The 19310-nt window shown below is 39.8% G+C and overlaps 1 protein-coding gene and 1 pseudogene across 1 annotated transcript; one reads left to right on the top strand and one right to left on the bottom strand.

Moving 5' to 3' along the window:
• The first annotated feature begins 4487 nt into the window (after nt 1-4487).
• Nucleotides 4488-4935, top strand: LOC147995374 (large ribosomal subunit protein uL23 pseudogene; annotated as a pseudogene).
• A 3595-nt stretch (nt 4936-8530) lies between these two features.
• On the bottom strand, nt 8531-13088 carry Il36a (interleukin 36, alpha). Its single transcript, NM_001106554.2, is given in 6 exon segments — nt 8531-8754; nt 9563-9776; nt 11884-12023; nt 12484-12597; nt 12691-12748; nt 13025-13088. Coding segments are annotated over 4 exon segments (483 nt in total). The 5' UTR covers nt 12707-12748; nt 13025-13088; the 3' UTR covers nt 8531-8754; nt 9563.
• Between the last annotated feature and the right edge of the window lie 6222 nt (nt 13089-19310).

Raw genomic sequence — 19310 nt, 5'->3', positions numbered from 1 at the left:
AATCATTGGTCCTTAAAATCTCTCAACATCAGTGGACTCAATTTTCTAATAAAAAGGCATAGATTGGATACGTAAAATGGGTTCAGCATTTTGCTGCATACTGGCATTGCATTTCAGTGGCAAAGACAGACACAACCTCAAAGTAAAAGACTGAAAAGAAGTTTTCCAAGCAAATGGTCCCATGAAACAAGCTGAAGTAGCAATTCTAGTATCCAATAAAATAGACTTTCAACCAAAAGTTATCAAAAAACGTGGGGAAGGCCACTTCATAGGGAAAAAAATCCACCAAGATGAACTCTCAATTCTGAATATCTATATTCCCAAATGCAAAGGCATCTACATTTGTAAAAGAAACATTATTAAAGCTCAAAGCACAGATTGAACCTCATACAATAATTGTGGGAGACTTCAACACTCCACTCTCAATGGACAGATCATGGAAACAGAGATAAACTAAAAGAGATACAATGAAACTAACAGATGCTATGAACCAAATGGATTTAACAGATAACTACAGAACATTTCACCCTAAAACAAAAGAATATACTTTCTTAGTCCCTCATGGTACCCTCTCCCAAACTGACCATATAATTGGTCACAAAACAAGCCTCAACAGATTTAAAAAGTTTGAAATAATCTTATGCATCCTATCATGTCACCACAGACTAAGGCTGGTCTTCAATAATGACAAAACCAACATGAAGCTCATATACATATAACAGCTTAACAACTCTTTACTCAGTGATAACTTGGTTAGGGAAGAAATAAAGAAAGAAATTAAAAACTTTTTAGAATTTAATGAAAATGAAGGCACAACATTCCCAAACTTATTGGAAACAATGAAAGCAGTGCTAGCTCTGAGTGCCTCATAGAGAATTAGAGAAAGCATACATAGAAAGCTTAACAGCACATCTGAAAGCTCTGGAACAAAAAGAAGCAAATCCACACAAGAGGAATAGAAGGCAAGAAATAATCAAACTCAGGACTGAAACCAACCAAGTAGAAACAAAGAGAACTATACAAAGAATCAACAAAATCAGGAGCTGGTTCTTTGAGAAAATCAACAAGATAGATAAACCCTTAGCCAGGCTAACCAGAGGGTACAGGGACATTGTCCAAATTAACAAATTCAGAAACGAAAAGGGAGGCATAACAACAGAAACCGAGTAAATCCAAAAAATCATCAGATCCTACAACAAAACCCTATATGCAACAAAACTGGGAAATCTGGATGAAATGGACAATTTTCTAGACAGAGATCAGGTACCAAAGTTACATCAGGATCAGATATACTATCTAAAAGTCACATAACCCCTAAGGAAATAGAAGCCGTCATTGTCATTAGAATCTAAAAAAAAAAAAAAAAAAAAAGCCCAGGGCCAGATAGTTTAGTGCAGAATTCTATCAGATCTTCAAAGAGGACCTAATACCAATACTTTCCAAACTATTTCACAAAATAGAAACAGAAGGAACACTATCCAATTCCTTCTACAAAGCCACAATTATGCTCATACTTCAACCACACAAGGATCCAACACAGAAAGAGAACATCATCAGACCAATTTCTGTTATGAATATTGATGTGAAAAAAGATTCAATAAGATTCAGCAAACCAAATCCAAGAACACATCAAAACGATCATACATCATGATCAAGTAGGCTTCATCCCAGGGATGCAGGGATGGTTCAATCACAGAAGTCCATTAATGTAATCCACCATATAAATAAACTCAAAGAAAAAAGACATGATCATCTCATTAGATGTTGAAAAACCTCTGACAAAATTCAATACCCCTTCATCTTAAAAGTTTTGGAGAGATCAAGAATTCAAGGTCCATACCTAAACATAATTAAAACAATATACAGCAAACAAATAGCCAACATCAAACTAAATGGAGAGAAGCTTGAAGTAATACCACTAAAATCAGAGACAAGACAAGGCTGTCCACTCTTCCCATATCTATTCAACATAGTCCTCAAAGTTCTTGTCAGAGCAATTAGGCAACAAAAGGAGATCAAAAGGATACAAATTGGAAAGGAGGAAGTCAAGAAATCACTATTTGTGGATGATATGATAGTATACATAAATGACTCCAAAAAAAATCCACCAAAGAACTCCTACAGCTGATAAACAAGTTCATCTGGAATAACAAAAAAACCCAGGATAGCAAAAACCATTCTCAACAATAAAAGAACTTTTGGGGGAGTCACCATCCCTTAACTCAAGCTGTATTAAAGAACAATAGTGATAAAAAAAAAACACATGGTACTGGGTCTGGTATGTAGATCAATGGAATAGAATTGAAGGTCCAGAAATAAACTCACACACCTATGGTCACTTGATCTTTGACTGAAAAATCAAAACTATCCAGTGGAAAAAAGACAGCAGTTTCAACAAATGGTGCTGGTTCAACTAGCAGTTGACTTGTAGAAGAGTGCAAATGACTCATTCTTATCTCCTTGTACAAATCTCAAGTCTAAGTGGATCAAAGACCTCCACATAAAATCAGATACAGTGAATCTAATTGAAGAGAAAGTGGGAAAGAACCTTGAACACATCGGCACAAGGGAAAATTTTCTGAACACAGCACCAATGTCTCATGCTTTAAGACCACAATTGACAAATGGTACCTCATAAAACTGAACCCTTTTGTAAGGCCATGGACACTGTCAATAGGACAAAATGTTAACCCACAGATTGGAAAAAAATTCTTTACCTCCTACCTCTAATAGAGGGCTAATATCCAAAATATATAAGGAGTTCAAGAAGTTCAAGAAGACTCCGGAGAACCAAATAACACTATTAAAAATGGGGTACAGAGCCAAACAAAGACTTCTCAAGTAAGGAATCTTGAATAGCTGAGAAATATTTAAAGAAATGTTCAACATCCTTAGTCGTCAGGGAAATGCAAATCAAAATGACCCTGAGATTCCACCTCACACCAATCATAATGTCTAAGATTAAAAACTCAGGTGACAGCAGATGCTGGCAAGGTTGTGGAGAAAGAAGAACACTCCTCCATTATTGGTGGCACTGTAAGCCAGTAAAACCACTTTGGAAATCAATCTGGTGGTTCCTCAGAAAATTGGAAATAGTTCTCTACCTGAAGTCCCAACTATACCACTACTAGGCATATGTCCAAAAGATGCTCCAATATATAACAAGGACACATGCTCCACTATGTTTATAGCAGTCTTATTTATAATAGCCAAAAGCTTGAAAGAACCCAGATATCCCTCAACAGAGGAATGGATACAGAAATTATGGTACATTTACACAATGGAGTATTACTCAGCTATTAAAGATAATGACTTCATGAAATTCACAGGCAAATGGATGGAACTAGAAAATATCATCCTTAGTGAGGTAAACCAGATACAAAAGAACACACATGGTATGTACTCACTGATAAGTGGATTTTATTCCCAAAAGCTCAGAATACCCATGATACAACTCACACACCATATGCAGCTTCTGAAAAAGGAAAGCTAAAGTGTAGATGCTTCAGTTCTACATAGAATGGGGAATGAAATAACCCCAGGAGGTAGAGGGAAGTAGGGAGGGACCTGGGCGAGAGAGGAGGGGGTGGGAAAAGGGAGGAGGCAGGAACAGATATTGGTAGGGACAGGAGATTCAGAAAATTGAATAAAAACTTGTAGCAGTTGGGGATTGGGAACTGGGGGTAGCCACTAGTAAGTTCCAGACTCCAGGGAAGCCAGATGCTCCCAGGAGCCAATGGCTATGACTCTATCCAAAATACTGAACAAAGGGAAGAGAGAATCTGTAGAAAACACCTTCAGTAGATACATATGACTCCCAGTTGAGGGATGGGGCCACCCACACATCTTAAAATTTTTAACCCAGAAATGTACCTGTCCAAAGGAAAGACGGAAAAAATTGGAACAGAGACAGGAAGAAAGGCCATCCAGAGACTGCCCCACTTAGTGATCTACAGACACCAAACTTCCACACTCTTGCTGATGCCAACAAGTGCTTGTTGACAGGAGCCTGGTATGGCTGTTCCCTGAGAGGTTCTTCCAGTACCTGACCAATACAGATGAACTTACAGCCATCCATCGGACTGGGCCCAGAGACGCCAATAGAAGAGCAGGTGGAAGAGCTGAAGGAACTGAAGGGGATTTGCAACCCCATAAGGAGTAAAATATCAACTACCTGGACCACCCAGAGCTTCCAGGGACTAAACCAACAACCAAAGAGTATACATGGAGGGACCCAGGACTTTAGATACATATGTAGCAGAGGATGCCCTTATTTGACATCAATGGAAGGGGAGGGAGGCTTGATACCCCAGCATAGGGGAATCCTAGAGGGGTGAGGTGGGAGTGGATGAAAAAGACAAAGGAGAGGATGGAGGGGGGTTGGATGGGGAGGCTTATGTGTGTGTGGGTAACTGGGAAGGGGGATATCATTTGAAATGGAAACAAATAAAATGATTAATAAAAAAAGAGGAACCCTTTTCGCCAAGATGGCGCCTAAAGCAAAGAAGGAAACTCTGGCCCCTCTCAAAGCTGAAGCCAAAGCAAGGGCTTCGAAAGCTAAGAAGGCAGTGCTGAAAGGTGTCCACAGCCACAAAAAGAAGGTTTGAACGTCATCCACTTTCTGGCGGCCCAAGACCCTGCGGCTCCGGAGGCAGCCAAAATATCCTCGAAAGAGTGCACCCAGAAGAAACAAGCTTGACTCCTATGCTATCATCAAATTTTCACTGACCACCGAGTCGGCCATGAAGAAAATAGAGGACAATAACATGCTTGTGTTTATTGTGGATGAAAGGCCAACAAGCACCAGATCAAAACAGGCCATTAAGAAGCTCTATGACATAGATGTGGCCTGACAGAGAGAAGAAGGCAGTATATGTCCACTTGACTCCTGATTATGACGCTCTAGATGTTGCCAACAAGACTGGGATCATCTAAAGTGAATCCAGATGGTTAATTCTAAATATATACTTTTTTCCACCATAAAAAAAAGAGGACATAAAGTTGGGAGGTAGGGAAAGAGGGGTGATCTGGGAGAAATTTGGGGATGGAGTAAATACAATCAAAACACACTGCAGGAAATTCTCAAAGAATTACTAAAATTTCTTTTTTTCTCTTTTAAAAATTTTATTAGCCATTCCATTTGTTTATATCTCAAATAATATCCCTCTTCCATGTTACTCATCCACAACCCCATCCCACACTGACCTCTCCCTTCGCTTGTATGAAGGTGCTCACCCACCCACTCACTACTGCCCCACTGCTCCAGCATCCCCCTATGCTGGTGCATCAAACCTCCACAGGTCCAAGGGCCTCCCCTCCCAATGATGTCAGACAAAGCCATTCTCTGCCACATATGTAGCTGGAGCCATGGATCCCTCTTGTACACTCTTTGGTTTGTGGTCTAGTCCCTGGGAGCAACTGGGTGGTCCAGCCAGCCAACATTATTTCTATGGGATTGTAATCCCCCTCTGCTCCTTCAGTCCTTCTGCCAACTGCCCACCTGAGTGCCAGAGCTTAGTCTGATGGTTGGCTCCAAGCATCTGCATCTGCATTGGTCAGGGGCTCGCAGAGACTCCTAGGGAACAGCTACACCAGGTTCCTGGCATCAAGGTCCTCTTGGCAACAGCAACAGTGGGGTTTGGTGTCTGCAGACTGGATAGATCCCTAGGTGAGGCGGTCCCCGGATGGCCCTTCCTTCAGTCTTTGCTCCCTTTTTTGCCCCTGTCATTCCTTTGGACAAGAACATTTAAAGAAATTTTAATTTTAAAAGGATATAGGAAAAGATAATCATTCAAAAATGAATATCCTCTCCATACAAGAGAATGAAGTCAGTTTATGGTTGATGAGTTCAAAGAAAAAGTCAAAGAGGCTCACAGAAACACATACCAGGGCAGGGCAGGAGATTTGAAGTCCATTATGCATGCATACATAGAATACAAAATATAGAATGTGATTTTTATTAATGAAATCCTGTTTCTTAGTCATCTCATATTTGCTCTTTGAAGGATCTGGTTTTGGAAGATACTAGCTTCTTTAGAAATCTTGCTAGTTCTAAAAGCTAAGAGACTTGGGGCCGAGGAGATGGAATGAAGGATAATGTAGTTGCTGCACAAGTATGAAAACCGGAGTGCAAATTCCTGGTACCCATGTAAGGGCTGGGCAGTTGTGTTAGTTTGCTTTCTATTGCTTTTATAAAGATTATAGCCAAAAGCGATTTGGAGAGGAAAAGATTTATTAGGTTTTCACATTATAGTCACAGCCCACTTTTGAGGGATACTGCCCTGGTTATCATTTTATTACTTGAAGAGACACCATTTCTAAGTTGGCATTTACAAAGAAAAGCATTTAACTGGGTCCTTTTTTACAGTTTTATAGGGTTAGTACATTGTTTTCATGGTGGGGAGCAGACACGCATGGCCCTGGAGCAATTGCTGAGAGCTTTATATCCTGATCCTCAGGCAGCAGAAAGAAAGAGCAATACTGGACATGGTATAGACATTTGAAATCTCAAAGCAATACACTTCCTTCAATAAGGCCACACATCCCAATCCTTCTAAATAGTTCACCAATTAGGGACTAAGTTTGCCAATATATGAAGGCATTCTCATTCAGACACCACAGAAGTCAAGGCCAGAATCAAGCAGGTCAAAACCTGGAGGCAGAAACTGAGGCAGAGACTGTTGGAGGAATGCTTGCTGGCTTGTTCATTTCCTTCCTTCCTTCCTTCCTTCCTTCCTTCCTTCCTTTCTTTCTTTCTTTCTTTCTTTCTTTCTTTCTTTCTTTCTTTCTGGAAGGAACAGTGTTCAAACAACTTTATTCTTTCTCCTATGGCTTATATATCCCAGCAAAGTCTTTCAAGCAGTATAAAATTACAATGTGTTTACATTTTAGTTTTCTTCTAGTGAATAAGTACGAAAAAACAGTATGTTCCCAAATATTGTTACAAGAAATAACATTACATAGTACAGGTAAATAAAACAAATTATTCCCAAGAACCCATGTACATTCATAGCTAAGCAAGTTGTTATAGATTTAAAAACTGTAAGCAAGCAAGATAATTTTCTCAGCCAGTCCCTCTTACTGCAGGCGGCAATTTTTGGTTACAAAGAAAGGATCTATCTTTAAAAGTAATCTTATAAGAATCTTAATAGAATCAAAATCTAAATTTTTATATAAAAGTCAGTCATATCTACTTTAAATCCTCAAAATGCATCTCTACTCATCAGCAGTTCTTATTAAGTCACATCAGAAAGCTTACTGATAGCAAAAGTGGGCATAAGAAATTAGTCATCATAGTCCAGCCTCAGTGAGAGTCACGCCAGCCAGTGCTTCCATTGTTCTTGTCCCCTAACCATAAAATGTTCCTAGCTTAATTATTAAGAGTGTGCCTTTCTGAACTTCAAATTATTCCCTAAGATTTTCTTCATTAGAGTTAGTAGCAAAAACACCTTGACTTAAGTATTGTATGTTTTAAGAATGTTGGCAGTGTGGATGTTATCTCCATGATCATTTATTTAGCTTTATTAGATTTTTATGAGTTTCCAGTATATGATATACATCTCAGCACTAATGTTTTAAAAGGAAACTAAAAATGTCTCCATCCCTGTTAAAATTTATCTTAATGACATTGAGAGTAGCTGTTCGGTTCACATCTATGATTTTATTATCAGAACTATTTTCTAGCTGTTTATATTCACTTTATTGGAAACACCTTCCTTTAGGTTATGTGTGATCATTGTGACAACAGGTATTATTGAAAAGACCAAACATAACTGGACGTGGCTCTTCGTGCCTGTGACCTTATCACTCTGAATAATAAAGCACAAAGATTTTGAGGTTTTGGCCAGACCAGACTACACAAGGATGTCCAGGTGTAAGGAGGCTACACAATAAGACTGTGTATTAAAGTGCTCTAGCAAAGCAGTACAAAGCTATATTTATAGCTACTCAAGAGACAAAATCAGGATGATTGCAAATTTGAGGCCAGTCTGAGTGGTTTGTTCATTTCTTAGCCTGCTTTCTTATACAAATTACCAGTACAGGGAGGGCTTTGCCAATTATGGATTGGACCCTCCCACATTAGTCATCAATCAAGAAAATGCTCCACAACAGAAGTTCCCCTCTCCTCAGATGACCCCTGCTCATGTCTAGTTAACAAAAACAAAACAAAACAAAACAACCTTAACCAGCACGTGTCCCATTTGTAATTCCATTCCTCTGAAGCTAGAGATAGAGTTCTCCATGAGCAAGCTGGCTAGCTACACTAACTGCGTTGGCAATTTCTGAGCCCAAATGGATGACTCTGTCTCAATATACAAGGTAGAGGGTAATTAAGGAAGATACCTGACGTCAACTTCTGGGCTTCACATGCACAAGCACACAAACACACACACACACACACACACACACACACACACACACACACACAGAGAGAGAGAGAGAGAGAGAGAGAGAGAGAGAGAGAGAGAGCATGTGAGCTTGCTTTACAAACTATAAATGCAAAAATAATATGGCTATTTTATTCAATAATGCAAGTGAGATAAATGATTTTAATTAAAAACGTTTTCTTCTTGTAAAAACCATCAGTAAATGCTTTGGATGAAAACATGGTAAGAAGTTCTGCATCTGATCCACCTGCCAAGGGAAAAAAGCCCAGGGAGGGCTCAGCTTTCTTTTCAGTCTTGTATTTTGTTGGGGGTGTGTTTGGTTGCTTGTTAGAATCCGAGAGATCTTCAGAGAGTGCTGCAGAGCAATCTAAAACCCAGAAGTGTGAACACAGATGGTCACCATTTATATATTAGCTTATATAATACCAGGAAGTATGTAGCTAGGGTCTCTTCCTTGTAATGCTGTTATGATTTAACTACATGACCACGACAAAGAAGCCTAGTATACCACTACCATTTCCCCAACAGCCTACACAAGCATTTAGATCATTGCATGAATGTGTGGGAGGACACCAATTCACCTTGCGTCAAAAGACTAGGAACAGATTCTTTCTTTGTATTCTAGGATTAAGCTTTACTGCACATTACCTCTTAATCTGCTTTTTTGGTTATGTGTGTCTGCTTCTTTGTTGTTATGATGAAACATTTACCAAAAAACAACTCGGCAAGGAAATGTTTTAATAATTTATGCTTCCCGGTATCAGGTAACAGTTCATCACTGAGGGAAGTCAGTGCAAGAACTCCAGAGACCACAAAAGAGTACTGATTTATGTATGTGGTTTGCCCACTTGCCCTTCTTATAGCCCTGGGACCACCCACCCAGTTGTAGCACCAGCTACAGTTATCTGGGCCCTCCTATATCAATCACTAATCAAGAAAATAGCAGCATTTAGATCATTTAGACTTGCTGATAAGCTAATATAATGGAGGTTTTTTCTCAAATGAACTTTTTTGCTTCCCCCATGAGTCTAACTTGTAGGTTGACATGAAAATCCCCCTCCCATTAAAGGATGGATCAGGAGAACAGTGCTCATGTAAGAAGGGCTTTGAAAGCTAGAATGGTGGAAACGAAGGCAAGGCTCTGCTTGGGAAGCAGCACCCATTACAAGACTGACCTTAATGTACTACAGTCATCTCAAAATCAGTGATGAAGGTTTTCCCAAGTTCTTGGGTCAAAACGAGTGGGCAGCTCCCTTTGGAGCAGACAGCAATGAACCAACCAGGGAAGGCTGCAGACTCGAATGTAGAGGTTGTACCACTCTTCTTGTGATAGAAGAGAGAGGCTTTTACAGGTTCCTTCTGGTGGTACATATCCAGTATGTTCCCTTCCTGGTGGGTGAGAAAGAGATCCCGGGAAGAAATGTTATCACAGGAACTCTTCACTTGTTTTTAACATCAGTTTCCACCTTTTAAAGCAGTCTGGAGACTTCTGTTTCTTGTTTTTTTTTCTTTTTTTCTTTTTTTCTTCTTCTTTTTTTTCCGGAGCTGGGGACCGAACCCAGGGCCTTGTGCTTGCTAGGCAAGCGCTCTACCGCTGAGCTAAATCCCCAACCCCGAGACTTCTGTTTCTTATTAGAGAATCACATACTCCAAATACATGTTAAGAGTGTAGCAGAAACATTAGGACACAAAATTTCAATTTTGTTTGCATTTTCAATGTTTTGAGACAAATTTTCTCTGGGTAGCCTCAATGCTAAGATCAGAGGCAAGTGCCACCATATCCAGCTGTTTCTCCCTCTCCCCTTCCCCTTTCCCCCCTCTACTTTATAGACCAGAATAGCTTCGAACTCAGAGATATGCCTGCTTCTGTCTCCCAGTTGCTGGGATTAAAGATGTTCAATGAATTTTACATAATAGCATAAATACAATTGACTTTGCAAAATTTCTTTAGCACTGTGGACATATTTACTGTCAGGGGATATCCTTTCATGTGTTATAGGCTCCTCCCTGTCAGCAGTATTCCTGCTCTTCACTCACATTCTTGCCTCCAATTTTATTGGGCTTGGTTTATAGTTCCAGTGGCTTAGTCCATTATCATCATGGTGAGTTTGCCCGTAAGTGCAGGCAAAGCAAGAGAAGAAGCAAAGGCTACCTACCAGGCCATGCTGAGAAAAAAGCTTAGGGCAAAGGGGACGTCCAAACTAAGAGACCACCTGACCTCCGAGCAGGGGCCAATACAGTCACCACCTTGGTGGTGAACAAGAAGGCTCAGCTGATAGTCATTGCCCATGATGTAGACCCCATTGGGCTGGTGGTTTTCCTACCTGTCCTGTATCGAAAGATGGGGGTGCCGTTCTGCACCATCAAGGGAAAGGTCAGGCTGCAGTGCCTGGTCCACAGGAAGACATGAACCATTGTTGCCTTCACAGAGGTTAACTTGGAAGACAGGGGTGTTCTGGATAGGCTGGTGGAAGCTATTAGGACCAATTATAATGACAGATATGATGAGATCTGCTACCACTGGGGAGGCAACGTCCTGGGTCCTAAGTCTGTGGCTCCCATTGCCAAGCTGGAAAAGGCAAAGGCTAAAGAACTTGCCACTAAACTGGGTTAAATGTACATTAAGTTTTTTTAAAACATAAATATGACTATAAAATTTAAAAAGAAATTCATTATTTTTTGTTTAGTCATAAAACTGAGCATCTGTCTATTAATCGAAAGGGTCAAGATAATCAATCATTATGGTGCCCAGAGGTCTAGTTTAAATTGCATCATTATAATATTTTTTTTAATAATGGAGAGTCACTAAGATGCCCATTGCAGAGATTTATATATTTTTTCACAAAAAATTATCAGTGAAATTTTGTCTAGAAATTTTGTCTTCCACTCTGTGACAATTGAAATACCCTTGTCTTTTAACCTTGGCCGGCCAGCCTCGCTTAGCTGGTGAGCTCCAGATTTGGTGAGAGATCCTATCTTAAAAATGATATGGAGCGAGATGAAGGAAGGCATTCAGTGTCAATCTGATTTACACACACACATGCACACATAGACCCAAGCCCACACATGTGTACACACAGACATTCAGTGTCAATCTGATTTACACACACACATGCACACATAGACCCAAGCCCACACATGTGTACACACACAGACATTCAGTGTCAATCTGATTTACACACACACATGCACACATAGACCCAAGCCCACACATGTGTACACACACAGACACTCCAGAGTAACTCTAAAAATCTTCCTTGACAAAACTTTTGTAAAATAAAAGAAAATGTTATTTTGGAAAGCTGGTTTCAAAATACCCCTACATTTTTCCTTATTCTTTGGTAATTTATGCACCCTTAAATCAGGATAAGGATAATCTGGTAATTGCCTTTTAAAAGATTTGAAACTCAGAGTTTCTGCTAAGTGAGTGCTTTGTGAAAAGGTGGGGTCCTTTCCTCTGGCCAGGAGAGAGCAGCTCCTTCTTTTCTAAACTCACCCGAAGTTGTAGTACAGGCTGCTCCCCATTCTTTGTGCAGGACAGACAACTTTGAGGTTTCTTCACTCCCAGGTACATGGGATCCCCCTTGTTCTTCTCAAGAGTGTCCAGATATTGGCATGGGAGTAAGGTGATAGTGACTGTGAATGCAAGGCAGAGAGCAGAGTTCAGTTCATGCTTCCAAAGCATCATCTCCAAATTCAGCACAACAAAATAGAGGCTGGAACTAACCTTCCTAGCACCCCATCACACACCAGTTGGCTTAGACAAACATCTCATTTGCATAACTCTTTCCATGAGAGAAGACTTCTCATGGATTCAAAAATCCATCTCATAGACTGTTCTCTTTATTTAACTCTTTGAAGCTTCACAGAAAAAAAAAATCTTCCACCATTTCATTAACCTAGCCCTCCACTCCTCCTAGGGTCACCTACCTCTCTTTTCCTTGACTCATCCAAGACTATGACTACTCTCTGTTCTAAACATGCAATACTCTTCTTCAGATAAGGCCAATTAAAACACGTTCAGTGAAATGAAAGGCCGAGGACACACCTACAATGTTAGCCAGAGGGGCTGCTATAAAAGGCCAGGGTTACTCACCTGGAACCGTTTGCTCTTTCCTTGGGACTGCAGTAAGAATATTGTCTTGAAGGACCCACACACGACTACTAAGATCCTGAATATGTCTAAACCAAGGTGTTGCTGCACTTAGTTCTGTAACAAAAGTAAATGCAGATATTTAAGTAGGAAGGTGTAGGACATCTCCCCCTTCCAATCGTTTTGCTCCTTCATGAAGGTGATCTTTACCTTTATCCTTATTCATTATGGTGATGTTGTTTCTGAACTGCCAATCTGCAGACTGATCCTAGGGAAGACACAGAGTTAGTCTAAAGTTGCAGTTTGACCCAGGTCAGAGGAACTGGTGAGCAGCTTAACCCCATGCAAACTCTCTAAACCAAGTGTCACCAAGCTCCTATTATATCCTTAGACTCAGCTTATTGTCCAAGGGAAGTAGCTACTTTAATTTCCACATAGACCTGAGGTACAAGGGGGCAGAGAGCACCAAGAGCAGCACCAAGGGCAGAACGGAACAACGCAAGATTCCAGGCAGTGGCTGAAAGCCACAGGCTGTGTCTCTAACCTGATTGCAGAGGAATGTATCTGCACACTACAGAACTACAGCCACTACTGTGCTCAGCTTCTCTGACAAGCTCTGCTAGGGTCCAGGCCTTTTATCCAAAACATGAAGGGAGGAGATTATGCATCAGTGGATCTAGGAGTGCTGGGCACCCTAGATAATTGCTGGTTCCGTGTGCTGGAGGGCTTGCTAAGCATCTATTGGAATAATGGCATTTGCAGCATGCTTGTGACTTAGAGCACCTTGGAAAGGGAGGGCTTGCTAAGCCTGTGAGAGCAGTAAGCAGGAAATAAGTCACAGACTTTATCCTGATGGAGGAAAGAAACATGGGATTTCCCCAGGATGGATGACTGGACTAGGTGATGTAAAGTGAAGTACTAGAATATTGTTCCTACTAGTAGGAACCTACAGGAAGTACAAGGATAGATAAGAAGACTATGCTTTAAGTCCTATGTCACTTTTAAAAAAATTGGATATTTTATTTATTTACATTTCAAATATTATCCCTTTTCTTCTCTGCAAACCCTCTACCCCATCCCCACTTACCCTGCTTCTATGAGGGTACTCCCCTACCCACCCACCAACTCCTGCCTCACTGCTCTAGCATTCCTCTACACTGGGGCATCAGGCCTTCACAGAACCAAGGGCCTCCCTTCCCATTGATGCCATATAAGGCTCCTTCAGCTCCTTCAGTCTTCCTCCAACTCCTTCAATGGTGTCTCTGTAATCAGTCTGATGCTTGTCTTTGAGTATCCCCATCTTGATCAGAATCTGGCAAAGCCTCTCAGGATACAGCAGTATCAGGTTCCTGTCAGCAAGTACTTCTTGGCATCAGCAATAGTGTCTGGGTTTGGTGTGTACATGTGGGATGGATCCCCAGGTGGGGCAGTCTCTGGATGTTCTTTCTTTCAGTCTCTGCTCCACTCTTTGTTCCTGTATTTCCTTCAGACAGGAGCAATTCGGGGTTAACATTTTGGAGATGTGTGGGTGACCCCATTCCTCAACCAGGGGGCCATGCCTAACTTCTGGATATGGTCTCCCTATGTCACTTTTAAACTAATACAAGTCACCTCAGGCTGATTTCAGTGGATGCTTCACCTTCTCCCAGCCAATATACATGTTGCTTCTCCACTAACAAGTTTTAGCCAAAGCAAAGCCAACTTTGGACTGCCTGGCCTCATCTCAGCAGATATGTCATTAACTTGTTATAGGAAGAGGAAGCCTGATGAACTGCTCATGTTTGGGGTGCTCCCTTCTAATGATGTATTAGGCACAGAACACACCCAAACAACAATTTTATTAAGCAAGACAGAAACACAAGGTGGCTGCATCTGAATCAGGCAGAAACAGCAATAAATGGCTCAGTAAGAATGAGGGAGGGAAAAAGGGGACGTCAGGTTAGAATGGGCTAGAATGAATTGGGAGGTTCTGGTTGGACATGTTAGTCATTGTAGCCAAATAGGAAATTTTGATAGAGGAACCTTGGTAGTTACCCCCAGAAAGGAGTCAGGCATAGTAAGGAAGTGGCCAAATAAGGAGATCCAATGGTTTAGCAAGAAAGGGACTAGGAAGGGCAGCATCTTCTGCTGCCATGTCTGCCATGCTTAGGTCTAGTTGTCAGATGGTCTCAGTTGTCAGAGTGCCCATCATTAGATTATTTTGAAAGGAAACAGAGGCAATGATTTTGATGCTTTTCCCCATATTGGAGTTTATAGTCTGTCTCTGAAAGATCCAAAACCAAGTCACTTTCATACTTTATCAGGTTCCATCTCAAGGCAAATACTACCAATGAGTTAAGGGGCTGGTAGATAAGGTCCCAGCCTCCTAGTCTTCTAGTGAGACAATTCTCAGGCTTCTCAGAAGGCCCCTATTGACTTCTAGCCACAGTTAACCAGAAAAGTAACTAGTTTCTACTGAATTCCCTGTAGTAATTTCCTAAGCAAGTTTTCTGCTCTAAAGACAACCCCAATAAAACAGGTCAGTACTCAAAAGGAAGACATTTGTATTCAAATAATTCGTATTCTCAGTAAATTTTTAAACATTTCTAATTGTGCTTACACTTGATTCTAAAGTGTACACTATGAATATTGTATTGGCATAATTTGGCATCTGGTCAGAAATTAAAAAAAAAAAAAACAACCCAGGATCTACACCAACCTACAAAATCAAGATCTGAAAGAAAAGAACATTAATAGTTGCTATACCATCAGGCCTGCCTTTAATTTCAGCAGTCTGGAGGCAGAGGACCTCTTTGAATATGAGCTCAGCCTGGTCTACATGGAGAGTTCCAGGAAATCCAGGGCTATGTAAGATCCTATCTCAAAAAATTTTCTTGCTATGCTTTCTGTGTTTATAGCATTTGCCCATGCTCTCAAATCAACACAAAAAGAAAGTGGTCAGGACTTTGGGTATGCTTGGGGTTGGGAGGAAACAGGTTCAGAGCCCTGAAGCCATTTTTATATCCAATCTCTGAAAACTATACAAATGGGCTTTGTTGGCACCAATCAAACGGAGAAAGAGAAAAACAGAATGAAGCCAAACAGGAGGATCAGAGACAGCCCATCTTAAGATAGCTAGAAACAGACCTCATCTACTGAAAATAACTCTTAAGAATTTGGTAGCTTTGAGCCCAGAGCAGGTTGGTATACAGATCTCACGTAGGAACCTCCTTGTTTCCTGCTGTAGAGCCTGAGAATGTTCCAAGGTTGTTCAAGTGTCTTAGTTAGGGTTTCTATTGCTATGAAAAGACACCACAACCAAAACAACTCTTATAATAAAGCATTTAATTGGGGTAGGTTTACAGTTCAGAGGTTTAATCGATTGTCATTAAGGCAGAAAACATGGCAGCATGCAGGTAAACCTGGTGCTGGAGAGGTAGCTGAGAGTGCTACATGGCAGAGAGAGCAGGAAGAGAGTGAGACACTAGGCCTGGCCTGAGAGCTGAAAGCCTGCTCCCAGTGACACACTTTTTCAATATGGCCCCACCCACTCCAACAAGTTAAACCTCCTAATAGTGCCACTCCCTATGAGTCTATGGGGGTAATTTTTATTCAAATCACTACAATGAGACACCCACAACTATATTCCTCTAGCAGGGCATACTAAGAATGTTTTGAAAGTATGAAGACAAATCTTTCACCCATCCCAATTTCTGTACTGTTTGCTTCCTACAGTCCTAATGTACTTGGCAGACATTAGCCAGACTGTACAATCTGGAGAGTGTTGAGAAGGGGAGATAACATTCAAGACCATGCGATGCAAAGCTAAGTACTGCCAGCAGAAGTCCTGTCATATGTGGAAAGAAAGCTACCACTGTACTGACAACTTTGGTGGATGTAGACATTTGCTCAGTCCAGACTCCGTAACAGCATGAACCATTGAGAAGACATGCATCTATCAGTTCAACTGACCTTTGACCCACTCCTGGGATACAATGGCAGTTTCCAACTTTTGAGGGCCCAGAAAGAAGCTAATATGACACCCAATTTTCTTCTTTTTTTTCTTTTCTTTTTGTAATTCCTTTCTTTACCCCCTGCCCTCATGTCTAATAGGATTTTGACTTTGATATATCTCAGTTTTCTGGTTTGTTATTCTCTTGAATACACTCATCCAATTTTGTTGATGCATTTTTTTTCTCATTTGGGCTGAATATTTTTCTTTTCCTTAATTTCTTTTTTTTTCAGTCCTGAGATATATCCTTTTGTTATATCTGCACATCTGATTATTAAGGGTTTTTAATATTTTAATATTCAGATTTTTAATTTTAATCATTTATTTGTGTTTTTGAACTTTTAAAATCATTGGTAAAATTTAATTTTTCATTTCTAAATTTGTGGGTTGTTTTTAGTCTTTTCTCCTTTCTCTTGACCTCCATAACACCCAACCCTACTCTACCTTTTCTACTCACTTCTTTAATCTAGCTTCTATATTTCTCCCTTTCACCTGCCCCCTTCCGTTATGTCATTAATTTATTATTCCATTGCTACCCTATATGATTCTTTCTTTCATGAAACACTTTCCATGACTTTTTTCTGTCTTATTTTTGTGGTCACTGATGATATAGTATGATGTACCAGTGGGCTATCATATGTTTTAAGTGTATGTCTATACTCTGTATAGTATAGTTTCAGTTATAGGAGTTTGCTTTCTCTTTACTGAGTGGTAGGTAGTGGGATTGAAGTATAGGCTGCTCAACAGGAAGAAGACCTCCACATCGAAAGAAATACACAAACCAGCAAATGAATAGAGTACAACACAGAATTGCAAGAAACATGAAAAAGCAAAGCAACATGACTTCCCCAAATATTGTAACTATTGAACACAAAAAGGTAAAATTCCAGATGAACATTTCAAAAGTTTACTGCTAAAAATGACCAAGGAGTTGAGAGTACATATAAAAAATCATGTAAATTGGACCCATGACTTTTTATAGAAATAAAGTATGCAAAATGAAATAAAAAAACCTGAAAATGTATGAAAGAGTTGACTACATTGAAGAAAAGTTCACCAAGAAATTAACATTAATAAAATAATGAAACAGAGATTAAAAGAGCAATGTATCATATCCACCAAAAAGATGGTTCTTTGAAAGGTAAGACTTACACTTAGGTAATCTGACAAAAAGACAGAGGAGAACACTCAAGTTAATGAAATAAAGGTGAAAAATGTGTCATGAGCTGATGTGATTTGTAATAAAGATAAAATTTCTGTATAACAAATATTTGTATACAATGTTTACAGTAAATAATTTAGAAAAAGGAAATGTTATAACTAGTTTCAAAGAAATACAGAACATCTTTAGAAATTACTATGAAAATTTATATGGTGGAAGGCTAAATGAGCCATAAAAACATAGAAGAATTTCTACATGCATATCATTTACCAAAACCAAGCTCCAAAGATACAGAGAACTTAAATAGACTTGTTGCAAGCAATGAGATTGAAACTGTTATTAAAAACCACTTTCTTGAGTCATTGTTTCTAGGGTAGACATCAGAATGAAATAGTTGTTTTCTAGAAATACTCAGACCTTGAAGAAATCATTGTAGAAAACAGTGATTATTTTCTATGATTTATAAGGTTATTTTTCTGAAGCTTTTCAGCCTTTGAATGGCTTTAGATCCAAGACAGTCCTGGCACACCTGGAGTGCCCTGCATTGTTGAATACTTCAAACAGTGCACAATGAGGATCAAAGTTGCAGGGCTGTGATTGCTTTCCTTTATAAAACACATAGATTAGATCAGGGGCTTGGTATGAGGAATTTGTTTTACCCAAAAAACTACTTTTGTATAACAATAAAGAAATAAGTTTCTGCATAACTGTTTGGTTCAATTCATCAGAAACTATTCTACCTTGATCCTAGGAAGTCTTAATACAGTCTGTCCTGTCTCTTTTTCTTCAATTGACCTACATAATTCAGAACACTGACAACAGAACATCTTTAGAAATTATTATGAAAATTTATATGCTGGAAACCTAAATGAGCCAGAAAAAGGGAAGAATTTTTTTTTTATCTTTATTAACTTGAGTATTTCTTATTTCCATTTCGATTGTTATTCCCCTTCCCGGAATACCGGCCAACATCCCACAAGCCCCTCCACCTCCCCTTCTATATGGGCTTCCCCTCCCCATCCTTCTCCCATTACCACCTTCCCCCCAACAATCACGTTCACTGGGGGTTCGGTCTTGCCAGGACCAAGAGCTTCCCCTTCCACTGGTGCTCTTACTAGGATATTCATTGCTACCTATGAGGTCAGAGTCCAGGGTCAGTCCATGTATAGTCTTTTTTTTTTTTTTTTTTTTTCTGATCAAGGCGACAATTTTATTTTTTCCCAAGGCTGAATTTATACCATAGCAGGAGTAACAGAGGGAGGGGGTAAGTGGGAAACATTTACACAGGCCAAGGACACAGGCAATCAGCTGACATTAACAGGATGTTAGAAAGGTCACAAGTTTGTCATATCTATTAGTCAACAGATTGTTGGTTTTTCAGAAAGTTTACAGGTAATCACATTGGGCATCTTGACGTCAGATGTATTTCTCAACAAGCTCACAACTCTATCTTATCATTCATCCTGACCACCAGGTTTGTATTAGTCTTCTGCAGCTGGCTGGGGATTTTCCATGAATCTAGTCATACTTAACTCTAACTATACTATTAACATCAATAATGGAAAGTTTTAAGGGCATCGCTCCCAACATTATGTCACAACATCTATGGAAGCCAGCAAATAGATTTCTTCCTGGACTCCATTTTTTTTTTTTTTTTTTTGCCTATGTAAGGTTATA

The sequence above is a fragment of the Rattus norvegicus genome, chromosome 3, assembly GCF_021556685.1.
Source record: "Rattus norvegicus strain SHRSP/BbbUtx chromosome 3, alternate assembly SHRSP_T2T, whole genome shotgun sequence".
Classification (NCBI taxonomy): domain Eukaryota; kingdom Metazoa; phylum Chordata; class Mammalia; order Rodentia; family Muridae; genus Rattus; species Rattus norvegicus.
The sequence above is the reverse complement of the archived record's forward strand: the minus strand, read 5'-3'. Positions and strand labels throughout refer to the sequence as shown.